A 14,866-nucleotide genomic window follows, 5' to 3' on the forward strand; every position below is an offset into this window, starting at 1 on the left:
AACTGATTGATTTACTTATTAGTGATAGTTTCTGTAAATTCAATTTATTGTAATAATATATTCATAGGATTCTTAAGTGTTTGAACAATAAACAATGTAGAATATGTTGTTTGTAGACCTACAATTTGTGTACAGGCATATCAGGATGTGTAGACGTTAGGAGAACGTTCCGGGAACGTTCTGGGAACCTTTCGGCAACGTTCCGGGAACGTTCCCCTAACCTTCCGGGAACGTTACGAGAACCTTGCGGGAACCTTTCGGGAACGTTCTGGGAACCTTTCGGGAACGTTCCGGGAACGTTCCCCTAACCTATAGGGAACGTTCTATTAACGTAAAGAAAACTTTCCTGGCTAACCAATAGGGAACGTTCTTGGGAACGTTCTGGGAACGTTCTGGGAACCAAAAACTAACGTTCCCAGAACGTTCCCAGAACGTTAAATTGTTAGCTGGGTAGCAGCTTTGGAGAGTGCCTCACGAGCTCAGCTTCTGGTTGGTCTTCTCACCAGAGCGCACACAGCAGCGGAGTGCCGCGTTCACTATAGCAGCTCGTGATTCGGTCCACTGAAGAGGTTTTTTTCTTTGGCGAGCAACTTCTATGTTGGCCTTGTTCCAACGGTCTGAAGAAGAACGATTCATTGCCGTTCGTTGCCGCTTTATAAAAGAAGAGCACTATCACTACCGCTTTCACGCACTTGAACGCCGTAGTAATGTAACGGCTATATTTTTATTTATTTATTTTTTGCTGATCTCCCGCGCCCCCCCCCCCCCCCGCAGTAACCTTGCGCCCCCCCTGGGGGGCGCGCCCCACACTTTGAGAACCACTGGGTTAATCCATTTATCTTAAAGGGATAGTTCACTTTGAAATTAATTTTTGATATGTTTTAGCTTACCTCAAAGGCATCCAAGATGTAGGTGTCTTTTTTTCCGCAGTAGTTTCAATTTTGATATTTTTAGGTCAAACCGTTCTTGTCTGTCAGTCATATAATGCAAGTCTATGGTCACTGTCTCAGAACACAAGCACAAAGTCCAAATTAAACAATTCCCCATCGGCCAAGTTAAACAATTCCCCATCGTAAGTACACATTGATGGCCTAAGACACGAAACGAGCGGTTTGTGTGAGAAAACGAACAGTATTTATATAGTTTTTGTCCTCTTGTAAAAACACACACCCAAATGATCAGAGGACGCGGGTGCTTCGGTCTGTGCAAGCGCCGGAAAGCTACGGAAAAGGTCAGAGGGCGCGGGCGCTTCGATCTGCGCAAGCGCCGGAAATTATCTCTACACTATAGCTACACGAACATGAATCCACACTGTCTATTACTACTATTATTATTATTATTATTAGGCTAGTAGTAGTAGTAGTAGTATCATTGACTGCACCCCGAGTAGTACACATAGTTTCACATTGGTTTGACTAGCAGCTGCTTAGTATAGGCTACACATATCTTCTCTTCTTATAACATATCTTATAACTCTCTCATGTAAAACCATTCTTACCAAATATATGGTGCAGAAATACATTTTATTGCTCATTTCATGTAATGCCAGCTTTACAAATACAAAGGACACATACTAAGACGTTGTTCACATACCTCCGTTGGATGAGAAAACACCAGGCACAGCTGATGATGTCAGTACTATGCGATCCTCTCCTTGGTTTATAAAATCATCAGGGGAAAAATGATCGCTGCAGACCCTCCTCAACTTTAGTACGTTTATGGGTGTGTTGATATCCAGCCGAAGAGCGATCAACCATAACTTCAAGAGGGAAGGCTTATAAATTGGGAATTCGTGAAAAGTCACCACTCCCGGATGAGTTCGCGCGAGCATACGTAATTGTTTTCTTTTACGTCGGTTTAAACATCCTGGATAAGCGCAAATTAGAACCATTTCGATTAGCCGTCTTACCTACAATCTCTGTTCTGTGTAAACAATGAGTGACGTACACGCGCGGGAGATAATTTCCGGCGCTTGCGCAGATCGAAGCGCCCGCGCCCTCTGACCTTTTCCGTCGCTTTCCGGCGCTTGTGCAGACCGAAGCACCCGCGTCCTCTGATCATTTGGGTGTGTGTGTTTACAAGAGGACAAAAACTATTTAAACACTGTTCGTTTTCTCACACAAACCGCTCGTTTCGTGTCTTAGGCCATCAATGTGTACTTACGATGGGGAATTGTTTAACTTGGCCGATGGGGAATTGTTTAATTTGGACTTTGTGCTTGTGTTCTGAGACAGTGACCATAGACTTGCATTATATGACTGACAGACAAGAATGGTTTGACCTAAAAATATCAAAATTGAAACTACTGCGGAAAAAAAGACACCTACATCTTGGATGCCTTTGAGGTAAGCTAAAACATACCAAAAATTAATTTCAAAGTGAACTATCCCTTTAACTAGGGTTTTCTGAGTAACAAAGGCATAGAACACAAATAGTACAGATTACAAATTCTTGTTTTCTGGCTTCATCTTGATGTTTCTTCTTCATCTTCTCTATTTCCTCTTTATTTTTCTGTTTCATTTCATCACACTCTTTTTCTTCTCTTTCTATTATTTTTCTCTCCTCTCTTTATCTTCATCTTGCTCTCGTTTCAGATCTCCCATCATTTTCTCCCATCTCTTTCTCTTCTCCCCTCGTCTCTCTTCATCCTCTCATACGTTTGTGAGGTGTCAAAGAGTCCTGGAGTATCAACAACAGCTTTACCATCAACTTCAACATCCTCTCTTCTGACAAGTAATGGTCACCGAATCTGTGAAATTCATTGTTTCCGAGGATAGTGTTTCCTGTGGCGCTCTTTCCATTTCCTCTCCTCCCAAACAGCAAGATTCTCAAACATCCTGAATCTTCATCATCTGAAAATGACAAGAGTTTAGAAATTAATTATTATTATTAATTAATTATTATTATTATTATTAATATAATATTAATGGTAATATTAAGGCAGGATCATGGAGATGCAGTTGGTGATTTCTCTCTGGATTTCTTCATTAGTGGATTTAGTATCAAACAGTCCTGGAGTGTCGATCACAGTAACGTGTCGGCCGTTGATTTCAGCTCTTTCTCTCTGACACTCTTTAGTAATAGACTTTTGACATGTGTCAGACTATAATATTATTATTAATAAATGAATTAGATAGATTAGATAGATTTTTGTGATTTATTTTTTTAAATAAAATATCAAAAGGATAAACAATGCAGATTTATTTTCACAGTCATATTTATAATTCTGACCTTGAGGCTGTGTGTCTGTATTATGTGTCTCCTCTCTTCTTTTCTTTCGTCTTTCCTGTTGTTTCGGTTTGTTCCATTCCTCTCGTTCTCTCTTCATCTCCTCTCGTTCTCTCTTCATCTCCTCTTGAATCTTCCTCTCTTGTTCCTCTGTCTTTAATATCTCTTCTATATTGTTCTTCTCTTTCTATATATTCCTCTTCTCTTCTCTTTCTCTCTTTATCTTGATTCTGTCTTTCTTTCTCCATCTTCATCTTCATTCTCTTCATCTCTTCTTCATGTATGAACTGAAGACCGTCTGTCTCTCTCTGTCTTCTTTCTCTCTCTCTTTTAAGTTTCTGATAATATTCATCCCTTGTTTCCTTGTCTATTTTTCTCCTTCTCTCATCCTCCTCTTCTTCTCTTCTCTTTCTCCTTCTCTCATCCTCCTCTTCTCTTCTCTTTCTTTCTTTGTCTCGAGTCTGTCTTTCTTCCTCCATCATATTCAATCTCTCTTTCTCTTGATTATATTCATTCCTCATTGCCTTTTCTTTCTTTCTCCTTCTCTCATCCTCTTCTTCTCTTATTTGTCTTTCCTCTTGTTTCTGTTTCTCCCATTCCACTCTTTCTCTCTTCATCTCCTCTCGCATCTTTCTCTCTCCGTCCTCTCTTTCTTTAATATCTCTTTTATACTGATCTTCTCGCTCTCTAAACTCCTCTTCTCTTGTCTTCCTCTCTTTGTAATGATTCTGTATTTCTTCCTCCATCATCATCTTCATCGTCTTTTTCTCTTCTTCATGTTTGTTCATCTGTTCTTCTTTCTCTCTGTTCAGTTGCTCCACCTCCTCCATCAGGATCTTCATCTGTTGTTCTTGTATTCCTCTTTCCATCTCTCTGAACATCTTACATGAGTAGTAACTCTCTCCGTTTTCTTTCACCATGTGGTCTATCTTCTGCAGTAGATCAGACACCTGTGTTCGGTCTCCAGGCTGATTATTATTGAACACATGATATCTGTTTCCACACGCTTCAATCAGGGATTTAAGTGCAGGTTCAGGATCTCCCAGCCACTGTTCAATGGTTTTGTTCTTCAGATCGTCTCCTCTGGTGAAGAGCACAATAGTGAACATTAAAGATTTCTCACCAAACATCTCTTGGATGATCTTCACTGCTGTTGCTTCTTCTTGAGTGAATCGTTGTGCTAGACTGAGCACAATGATGAACACATGTGGTCCAGGCAGGATCATGGAGATGCAGTTCTTGATTTCTCTCTGGATTTCCTCATTAGTAAGATTAGTATCAAACATTCCTGGAGTGTCGATCACAGTAACGTGTCTGCCGTTGATTTCATCTGATTCTCTCTGACACACTTTAGTAATAGACTTTTGAGATGTGTCCGATATAAATGCTTCTCTTCCTAAGATGGTGTTTCCAGTTGAACTCTTCCCAACTCCAGTTTTTCCCAGCAGCACAATCCTCAGATCATCTTCTCTTTCTCTGGAATCTAAAGATAGATCAAATAAAAATATATTGAATATAACAATATATTGCATTTCTAGAAGATTGCCAATCATACAGGTCATCAGAGAATATTGTGGATAATTTATACTGAAGCCTCATGTGCTAATCATAGTATGTCCTCTGAACTCAGCATGCAATGTTAATGTTATATCTCACCAATCAAATTAATCCCTGCATATTTTCTGATCATTACCTTTTGACTGAAACCACGTCTCTAATGAATGGATTCTCTTCTTCATTTCCTCAAATGTCTGCAGTTTTTCCATCTGTGCATCCATCAAAGTCTCTGTGGAGAAACAAACACCACTATTTGCCTCAACCATCTGCTCTAGTTTCTCCATTAACATGGACACTTGTGTGTCAGGGCCGATGAAATGATGTCGTCCTCCAAAACTCTCAATGACAGACTGTGTTTCTTCATTTAGTTTTGCTGTCCTGTCTTCTGGATTCTGGTTTATGAGGATCATGGTGTGTTTGTTGATTCTTGAGCTGAATATCTTCTGGATCTTCTCCATTTCTGCTCGGTCTTCATTATTAAGGGGAGCATCAGGAATGATGAGGAGGAACACATGAACTCCAGGATCACAGAGAGACACACAGCGGAGCGTCTGACGCATCACTTCCTCCTCTGAGATCTGAGTGTTGAACAGAGCTGGAAGCTCCACCAGAGACACCAGACGTCCATGAAGCTCCACGTCTCTCCTCACACACCCTGAGCTGAGCTCTGATCTTCTGTCTCCCTGGTTCAGGATCAGGTTTGATATGAAGGATCTTAATCCATTACTCCCACACAGAACCAGATTCAGCTTCACACCCTCTGGATCTGTCAAAGGAATAAACTAGGTTAACATTTGTGTTCCCTTTCGAAAGCTACAATCGATGCTGCGCTGCTCAGCACATTGGGAACGTCTTTAGTCGTGACCAGCTGTGAATATTGTGTGTAACACGTCGATAGAATTGACCCGGAGGTAATACAGCCTCGGTCGATGACGTCATCGGCGCGCACCCGCAACACGAGGCTATAAATAGATGAGCCACAGGTGCGTCTTCAGACCATTACTGTGCAGTGTGTGCGTCAAAACTCTCTCTCTACCTTTGTTCTGATACAGATCTGTTGCTAGGAGTTAGTTTACTACAGGCAGTGTGCAGAATTTTCATCCTCTCATTTCCAAAATCTTTTTCTCTCTCGCTACATCATAGAGTTTAAAAAGTAAAAAAAAAGAAGTGAAATGAGTCAACAAAGCAATAAGCGCTGTGTTCATCCATGCTCCCGTCCCATGTCTGAGCTGGATACAGACGATTATTGCTTTGTGTGTTTGGGGGAAGAGCACGCGGTACTGGCTATAGAGAAGGGCGGGTGCGAGCATTGTGACCAGCTCACAGTTAAGATGCTTCGCTCCCGTCTTAACTATTTCCAGTCTGCACCCGCAGTATCATCGTGGGGCTCTCGCATGGATTTGCATGACGAGCAAGAGACGGGTCCGTCCCTTTCGCTTGGTGCGTCACCAGATCCTGACATCCCTTCTCGTGATCTCGAAGCGCGCTCCGGTGCTTCTTCGGTTCACGAGGGGGATGACATATCTCTTGGTTCATCAGATCATAACGAGCAGCCAGCCTCTGAGCATTCCACTCGTGAAAAGAAATCTGTCGAGGAATTGCTAGAGGTGGTGACTCGCGCGGTGGCCAGGTTACAGCTTGACTTGCCACGCGACCAAGAGACCCCCAAACCCAGTAAGCTTGAGGATAGGTTTCTGTCCGGTGGCAGGGGGGAGAGAACATTACATCAGTCTCTCCCCTTTTTCGAGGACCTCCATGACGAGCTGTCTAAGTCATGGAGTAAACCCTATACTTCCCGTGTTTTTGTGCCCTCGACGTCGACTTTTTCGACTATCGTGGGTGCGAAAGCGCGGGGGTATACGGAGATGCCTCGGGTTGAGGAGACGCTCGCGAGCTATCTCTCGCCCGAGTCAGCATCTTCGATTAAGAAACCTACCCTCCCCACTAAACCCTGTCGTATTACATCATCATTAGTGGGAAAAGCTTATCAAGCTGCAGGTCAGGCTGGTGCTGCGCTGCACACTATGGCAGTGTTACAGGCGTACCAGGCTGACCTGTTGAAGGACTTGAGTGCGGGCAGTACGATCGACGAGGAGTCTTTTTCTGAACTTCGCCGTGCCACAGATTTGTCTCTCCGTGCGACCAAGCAGACGGCCCGTGCCATCGGCCGTTCTATGTCTGCTTTAGTCAGCACGGAGAGGCATCTGTGGCTTAATCTGACAGGGATTAAAGAGAAAGATCGATTGTTTCTTATTGATTCTCCTATCTCTCCATCTGGGCTGTTTAGTGACTCGGTTAACACCGTTGTCACACGCTTCAAGGAGGTTAAGAAACATGAGGAAGCGTTCGTTCAGTTTCTTCCTCGCCGCACTCAAGGGGAGGGGCCGTCTGCCACCCAGCCCCGTCCCGGTCCTTTTAAAGTCAGGGAGGTGAAGAAGCAGAGTGGGACTGGAGACAGACTCGCCAGGCTCAGCAGCCTCCCAAGCCAGACCTCAGGTCCATTATCAACAGAAAGAGGAAGTCCTGATGGTCTGGCGCCCAATCTAGTGGGGGTAGTCCCCCGCGGGATGGGGCGCGCTCAAGATCTATTCGCCCCTTCCCGCTACCCTCACAAAACCACTCCATCCCCGCCACCTCTCGTGCTTCGGGGGGCAGCGGTTTTTTTGCCAGCGAAATGTTAGATGTTCCGTCGTTTCCGGCTGTCATTCCGGACGCGGAACATCTAACATCCCCTCAAAAGGAAGTATTAAAATGAATACCACTCTCAGAAAGTCTGGCAGCGTGGGAACTTCTGCCGGGTACTAAGCACAGTACAGTTGGGATACAGAATCCAGTTTATTCGTCGTCCTCCGCGTTTCAACGGCGTGATTTTCACTACCGTGAAACCGGAGCAGATGCATGTACTGTCGCAAGAGCTGCAAACTCTTCTGAGCAAAGAGGCCATAGAACATGTTCCTCTTCCAGAGAGGGAGTCAGGTTATTACAGCAGATACTTCCTAGTACCCAAAAAGGATGGGGGGTTGCGTCCAATATTAGATCTTCGAGGCTTAAACCGCACAGTCAAAGCACTCAAGTTCAAAATGTTAACCGTCAAGACGGTCGTGTCGCAAATTCAACATCGCGATTGGTTCGTCACGATCGATCTGAAGGACGCATATTTTCACATAGAAATATTGCCACAACACAGGAAATTCCTGAGGTTCGCTTTCGGGGGCGAAGCGTACCAATTTCGGGTTCTTCCATTCGGTCTAACACTGTCACCCCGCACATACACAAAATGCATGGATGCAGCACTGGCTCCATTACGACTCCAGGGCATTCGCATTTTGAATTACATCGACGATTGGTTAATACTAGCACAATCGCGAGAGATGGCGCTCCAACACAGAGATATCGTGTTAGCTCATCTGGTTTCTCTAGGGTTGAGACTCAACACCAAGAAAAGTGTTCTTTCTCCTGCCCAGAGAACGATTTATCTCGGGATCGTTTGGGATTCGATCACGATGCGGGCACAACTGTCTCCCGCTCGAATCGAGACCATTCGGCAAACCATGAGCAAAGTCAGGCTAGGCCAAGAACGCACTGTTCGTCAGTACCAGAAAATGTTAGGTTTCATGGCATCAGCGTCCACGGTGATTCCTCTGGGGCTGTTGCACATGAGACCGTTTCAGTTGTGGCTAAAAGCCAGAGGATTTCATCCAAGAGCCAATCCTCAAAGGCAAATAAAAGTGACGCGCCGCGGGCTTCGTACACTATTTCCGTGGCTCAGACCCCGGTTCCTCACCTTGGGTCCCACTCTAGGGGCGCCGTGTCGTCGCAGATTGCTAACGACAGACGCCTCCCTGATGGGCTGGGGAGCGGTCTTAGATGGCCGTCCAGCTCAAGGGGAATGGGAGGGCCATCAGCTCGATTGGCACATCAATTGCCTCGAGCTGATGGCTGTATTTCTGGCTCTGAAATATTTTCTCCATCAATTGAGGGGCTGTCATGTCCTAGTGCGGGTGGACAACACAGCGGCAGTCTCTTATATAAATCAACAGGGAGGTCTGCGCTCACGCAATCTGAACAGAATAGCGAGGCAGATTTTTCTCTGGGCCCAGGACAAGTTCCTGTCACTCAGGGCAGTATACATTCCAGGGCATTTGAATGTGGGAGCAGATTTACTGTCCAGACAGACACTACCGACGGGGGAATGGAAACTCCACCCGGAAGTAGTGAAACAGATTTGGACCAAATTTTACAAAGCGGAGGTGGACCTCTTCGCCTCACAACAGACAGCGCAATGTCCCCTTTACTTCTCTCTGAGTCCCCCAGCTCCACTGGGTCTGGATGCGATGGCGCACACATGGCCCAAGATGCGCCTGTATGCGTTTCCTCCAGTTTCTCTGCTCCCGGGAGTTCTAGCCAGGGTTCGCCAACAAGGGTCTTGCCTCTTGCTGATAGCGCCACGTTGGCCGAACAGAGTGTGGTTCTCGGAGATAATATCTCTCCTCGACGGCTCGCCGTGGGCGATTCCGGAGAGGAGGGACCTTCTGTCTCAGGCGAAAGGGCACGATATTCCATCCCAGGCCCGACCTGTGGAATCTTCACGTTTGGCCCCTGATGGGAACCAACTGAGGGACACTGGGCTTTCGCCTGCCGTTATTGAGACCATTCTAAGTGCTAGGGCTTCCTCCACTAAACAAAGTTATGCCAATAAATGGGGTGTTTTTGAAAGATGGTGTGTTGTACACAATGTAGATCCAGTCAACTGCCAGGTTGCTTCAGTTCTGGACTTCATGCAAGAGAAATTATCAACAGGCACATGCCCTGCTACTCTTAAGGTTTATGTGGCCGCTCTTTCGGCTTGCCACGCCTTGGTAGACGGGGCACCGCTTGGGAGACACCCTCTGCTCTCTCGCTTCCTTCGTGGGGCCAGGCGACTGAGGCCTCCAGTAAAAACCAAGATCCCTTCATGGGACTTAGCTACAGTTCTCGAGGGTCTGGTTGACACCCCCTTTGAACCTATAGAATCAGCGTCTGATAAACTTCTGACTCTAAAAATGGTTTTTCTAATGGCAATAACTTCCTTGAAGAGAATTGGGGATATGCAGGCTCTGTCTATCTCTCCATCCTGCTTAGACTTTGCCCCAGGAATGGTGAAAGTGATTTTGCATCCTCATCCTGATTACCTGCCTAAGGTTCCATTTTCGGCTGTACATCCGGTCATTCTAGAAGCCTTCTGTCCTCCACCGTTCACAACGCCGGAACAGGAGAAATCTCATAGACTGTGTCCAGTCCGTGCTCTTCAGGCTTACGTCCACCGCACTAGCCAGTGGCGTAAGTCAGAGCAATTGTTCGTCTGTTATGGTGGTAGTAACAGGGGAGCAGCTGCCACCAAGCAGACCATGTCTCATTGGGTCAGGGATGCTATTGCTCTTGCTTATGAGGCGCGCGGTCAAGCTTCGCCTAAAGGTCTTAGGGCTCACTCCACCAGGGGGGTCGCCTCTTCTATGCTTTGGCAAGAGGTGCCCCCCTACAACAGGTCTGTGATGCGGCAGGTTGGTCCTCTCCGCACACATTCATAAGATTTTATAGTTTGGATGTTCATGCCACTCCGGGCTCTCATGTCCTTGAGTCGACATCACAAGCTAATGTCTAGGCCTTCTTGCGTTCTTGTGAAACACACCTGCACAACCGTGGGGGTCCAGACATGTTCAAGCACGGCGGCGTGGGTATTCTCGTTCCCAATGCGCTGAGCAGCGCAGCATCGATTGTAGCTTTCGAAAGGGAACGATCTCGGTTACTTAACTGTAACCTTGTTCCCTGAGAAAGCGGAACGAGATGCTGCGCTGCTTTGCCGTGCTGAAGATGTCCCAGGACTGCTCTTCAGACAAATATCCTGACGATGCACCTGTGGCTCATCTATTTATAGCCTCGTGTTGCGGGTGCGCGCCGATGACGTCATCGACCGAGGCTATATTACCTCCGGGTCAATTCTATCGACGTGTTACACACAATATTCACAGCTGGTCACGACTAAAGACGTTCCCAATGCGCTGAGCAGCGCAGCATCTCGTTCCGCTTTCTCAGGGAACAAGGTTACAGTTAAGTAACCGAGATCGTTTTTAACTTAAAAGTAATGCTGCATTCACATCATGTCAGAATAACTGCAATCTGGCAACAAGAAGTGTTTACAAGCTGTGACTCTTGCCCTAGGGGCTGTTCCTAATAGGAGTGTAATGGTTCCCAGAAAAATATCAAACCGTACCGTTCTTCATCCACAGAATGGCGGAATAGCACTTGGGAGAATTTCGATTCGGCGCAGTAATATCATCACTCCTGAAAAATCCTCTCCCTCTCACTTCTGTCATTAGAACCAACATGACTTTTTACTGCGCCGAGTCGAAGTGCTCCCAGTGCTATTCCACCATACATTATAGTTATCCTTTTTACCCGCTTAGAACTGCCTCATCATCATTTACCTTTTTCCGGCTACAACTGAGTTCACACGGGACTTCAGCACGAGACTACAGCTAGCCGTCTAAAACACTATTTAGGTGAATTTAAACAATGGCTAAGTTACTAAACGTATCATGTAAGGGCCCTGTTCATGTTGGACAGACATTTTAATTGCATTTTGTGTCTGTTAAGAGGCACAAAGTCCAACGCCGTGGTACAACGAGCACACTCGGGCCCTTAAGAGAGCAGCCAGAAAAATGGAGCGCAACTGGAAGAAAACAAAACTAGAGGTATTTCGCATTTCATGGAAGGAGAGCTCAATTACTTACAGAGAGGCTTTAAAAGCTGCTAGATCTGCTTATTTTTCAACCCTATTAGAAGAAAATAAACATAATCCTAGGTATTTATTTGAAACGGTGGCTAAACTAACGAAAAATAAAGCTTCAAGCACCGAAGTTTCCAAGCAACACAGCAGTAATGACTTTATGAACTTCTTCACTTATAAGATTGATAATATCAGGGACAAAATTATAACTATGCAACCGTCTACTACAGTATCGCATCAGGCAGTGTATTGTAGTCTCCCTGAGGAAAAATTTGATTCATTCGTTGCTATAGGAGAGGAAGAATTTACTAAACTCATTAAATCATCTAAATCTACAACATGTATGTTAGACCCTATACCGACTAAGCTACTGAAAGAAATACTTCCAGAGGTCATAGATCCTCTTCTTAATATCATTAATTCATCTTTGTCTCTAGGATACGTACCAAAAAACTTTAAGTTGGCTTTGATTAAACCGCTTGTTAAAAAAACGCAACTTGATCCTTCAGAATTAGTCAATTACAGGCCGATCTCGAATCTACCTTTTCTGTCAAAGATATTAGAAAAGGCAGTATCCTCACAACTGTGTTCCTTTCTTGAAAGAAATGATATCTGCGAGGATTTCCAGTCCGGATTTAGACCGTACCATAGTACCGAAACAGCTCTCGTTAGAGTCACAAATGATTTGCTCTTATCATCCGATCGTGGTTGTATCTCTCTATTAGTGTTACTCGATCTTAGCGCTGCATTTGACACCATCGACCACAACGTTCTTTTAAATAGATTAGAACATTATGTTGGCATTACGGGAAATGCACTAGCATGGTTTAAATCATACTTATCTGACCGTTATCAGTTTGTAGCAGTAAATGATGAGATGTCTCATCGATCACAAGTTCAGTATGGCGTACCACAAGGCTCAGTACTAGGACCGCTGCTGTTCACTCTGTACATGCTACCCTTAGGAGATATCATTAGGAAACATGGCATTAGCTTTCACTGTTATGCCGATGATACTCAGCTCTATATTTCTTCAAAACCTAACGAAACTTATCAATTCACAAAATTAACGGAATGCATAGCGGATATAAAAAATTGGATGACTTGTAATTTCCTACTTCTAAATTCTGAAAAAACAGAGTTTCTAATTATTGGACAAAAAACTTCCTCACGTAATAACCTAGAATACTGTCTAACACTTGATGGCTGCTCTGTTAAGTCTTCGTCGTCGGTTAGGAACCTGGGTGTGCTCTTTGATACCAATCTTTCATTTGAAAGTCACGTGTCTAGTATCTGTAAAACTGCATTTTTCCATCTTAAAAATATATCTAAATTACGTCATATGCTCTCATTGACAAATGCGGAACAATTAGTTCATGCGTTCATGACCTCAAGGCTAGATTATTGTAATGCTCTACTAGGTGGTTGCCCTGCACGCTTAATAAACAAACTACAGCTGGTTCAAAACGCAGCAGCTCGAGTTCTTAGCAGAACCAGGAAGTATGACCATATTAGCCCGGTTCTGTCAAAACTGCATTGGCTCCCTATTAAACATCGCATAAATTTTAAAATATTGCTGATTACTTACAAAGCACTGAATGGTTTAGCTCCGCAGTACTTGAGCGAGCTCTTAACACATTATAGTCCGTCACGTCTATTGCGATCTCAAAATTCCGGCCAGTTGATTATACCTAGAATATCAAAATCCACTGCTGGCGGTAGATCCTTTTCCTATTTAGCACCAAAACTCTGGAACAGTCTTCCTACCATTGTCCGGGAAGCAGACACACTCTGTCAGTTCAAAGCCAGATTAAAGACACATCTCTTTGACCTAGCTTTCACATAATACATTATAGACTTCTATAATTTAATGTTATGCTGCATAGATTAGGTCAGCCGGAACCGGGAACACTTCCCAAAAATCCTGATGTACTCGTTACATCATGAGAAGAATGGCATCTACGCTAATTTTAGTGTCTGTGTTTATCCCAAGGTTTTTCCTGCAGCCTGCCGGATCCAGGCCGTATCCAGGTCTGACGAAGGACCTTCACCTGGACCGATGACAACGCAGTGCTGAAGTGCCAACTAGTCTCTCCCTATGGAGGATCCCACTACCACTCTACAGATAAGGCGTTGTCGGGAAAATTCGTCTCACGGTCCTACCCCAAAGCAACAAATAAAATAAAATTCCTTATCAAAATTTATAAGGAAAGACAAGTATTTTGTTTAGGCTTGGCTTGTAGGGAATTCCAAACCTGCGTATATTCAAACGCACATAACTATAGAACCCATTCTAAATGCGCATGTGAACGCCATCAGCGTTTCTCACAGGTTCGCGTTTAAAGTCTGTGTAGAGAGAATGGTGTCGTCTTAGCGGCCCCTAATTTAATAACAAATGATCATTGCGACGGAACCAAATCAATTAAAACTAACTTTAGATGGAAATAACTTAACTCTGCTGTACAGCCGAAACAATCTCTGTTACCTTAAATTATACGCTTATCTCTGTAAAGCTGCTTTGAGACAATCTACATTGTTAAAAGCGCTATATAAATGAAGATGACTTGACTTGACTTGACAAAGACACTATTTATGTATATGCCCCCATAACTGCTGTTTCAGCTGAGTGGGAGCGCTCGGCATTAGCTGTAGCAGCTCCGTGTTGCAAGCACCAATCCGTTTTTTTTTTTTATATATATATAGACAGTACTCACAAAGGTATAACGATCAAGATTAACTTTAAAATTGCCCGGAGTTCTCCTTTAATTAAACAAGTGACATAAATGAATGAATGAATAATTCAAGAGAAGAAAATTAAGTAAGCAGTGTTGGGCTCACATATCTCTCTCATTAGAATTAAAATGTTTCAACATTTGCAATGTATTTGGATGCTAAACTATTCTTTATTATAGGCTTTGTACTTCACTCACGTTCCAATATCGACAGAAAAAATTATCCTCTTCACACGCGCAGAAATGTGCTTGGAAACATTGCAGTGGAGCTCTGCTTACCGTGAATGTACGAAGCTTACTACTGACTATTTAAACAGAGCAGTGTAATTTTTATATTTTAGGTTGACTATTTTATTATTATATTTTATTAAGGCTATAATGAACAGGCTGCGATGTCAATTCAGTCAGGACCACTTCGCCAAGATAATATAGCATACAGTTAGTGTTGGCGGTATGGTTCTATTCTGGGCAAAACTCCCACGCTCAAACCCCCCATGGGGTACAGAACAGAACCAGCATGATTACAATTCTCAATTACATGAGTTGGAATGAGCAATTACATGTGAAATACAATACATGATCA

General features: G+C 44.0%; 1 protein-coding gene across 1 annotated transcript in view; it reads right to left on the reverse strand.

Annotated features, from left to right (window-relative positions):
• Positions 1 to 2,262: 2,262 nt before the first annotated feature.
• Positions 2,263 to 14,866, reverse strand: part of LOC308701498 (GTPase IMAP family member 8-like) — a 36,198-nt gene continuing 23,594 nt past the window's right edge. Inside the window, exons 2-4 of the mRNA XM_081383820.1 lie at positions 4,922 to 5,551; positions 3,232 to 4,711; positions 2,263 to 2,852 (exon numbers count right to left, since the gene is read on the reverse strand). Coding sequence (XP_081239946.1) covers positions 3,252 to 4,711; positions 4,922 to 5,551 — 2,090 coding nt within the window. The 3' untranslated portion in view covers positions 2,263 to 2,852; positions 3,232 to 3,251. The remainder of the gene's footprint in view (positions 2,853 to 3,231; positions 4,712 to 4,921; positions 5,552 to 14,866) is intronic.

Source organism: Scardinius erythrophthalmus (assembly GCF_964197995.2).
Source record: "Scardinius erythrophthalmus genome assembly, chromosome: 14".
Classification (NCBI taxonomy): Eukaryota; Metazoa; Chordata; class Actinopteri; order Cypriniformes; family Leuciscidae; genus Scardinius; species Scardinius erythrophthalmus.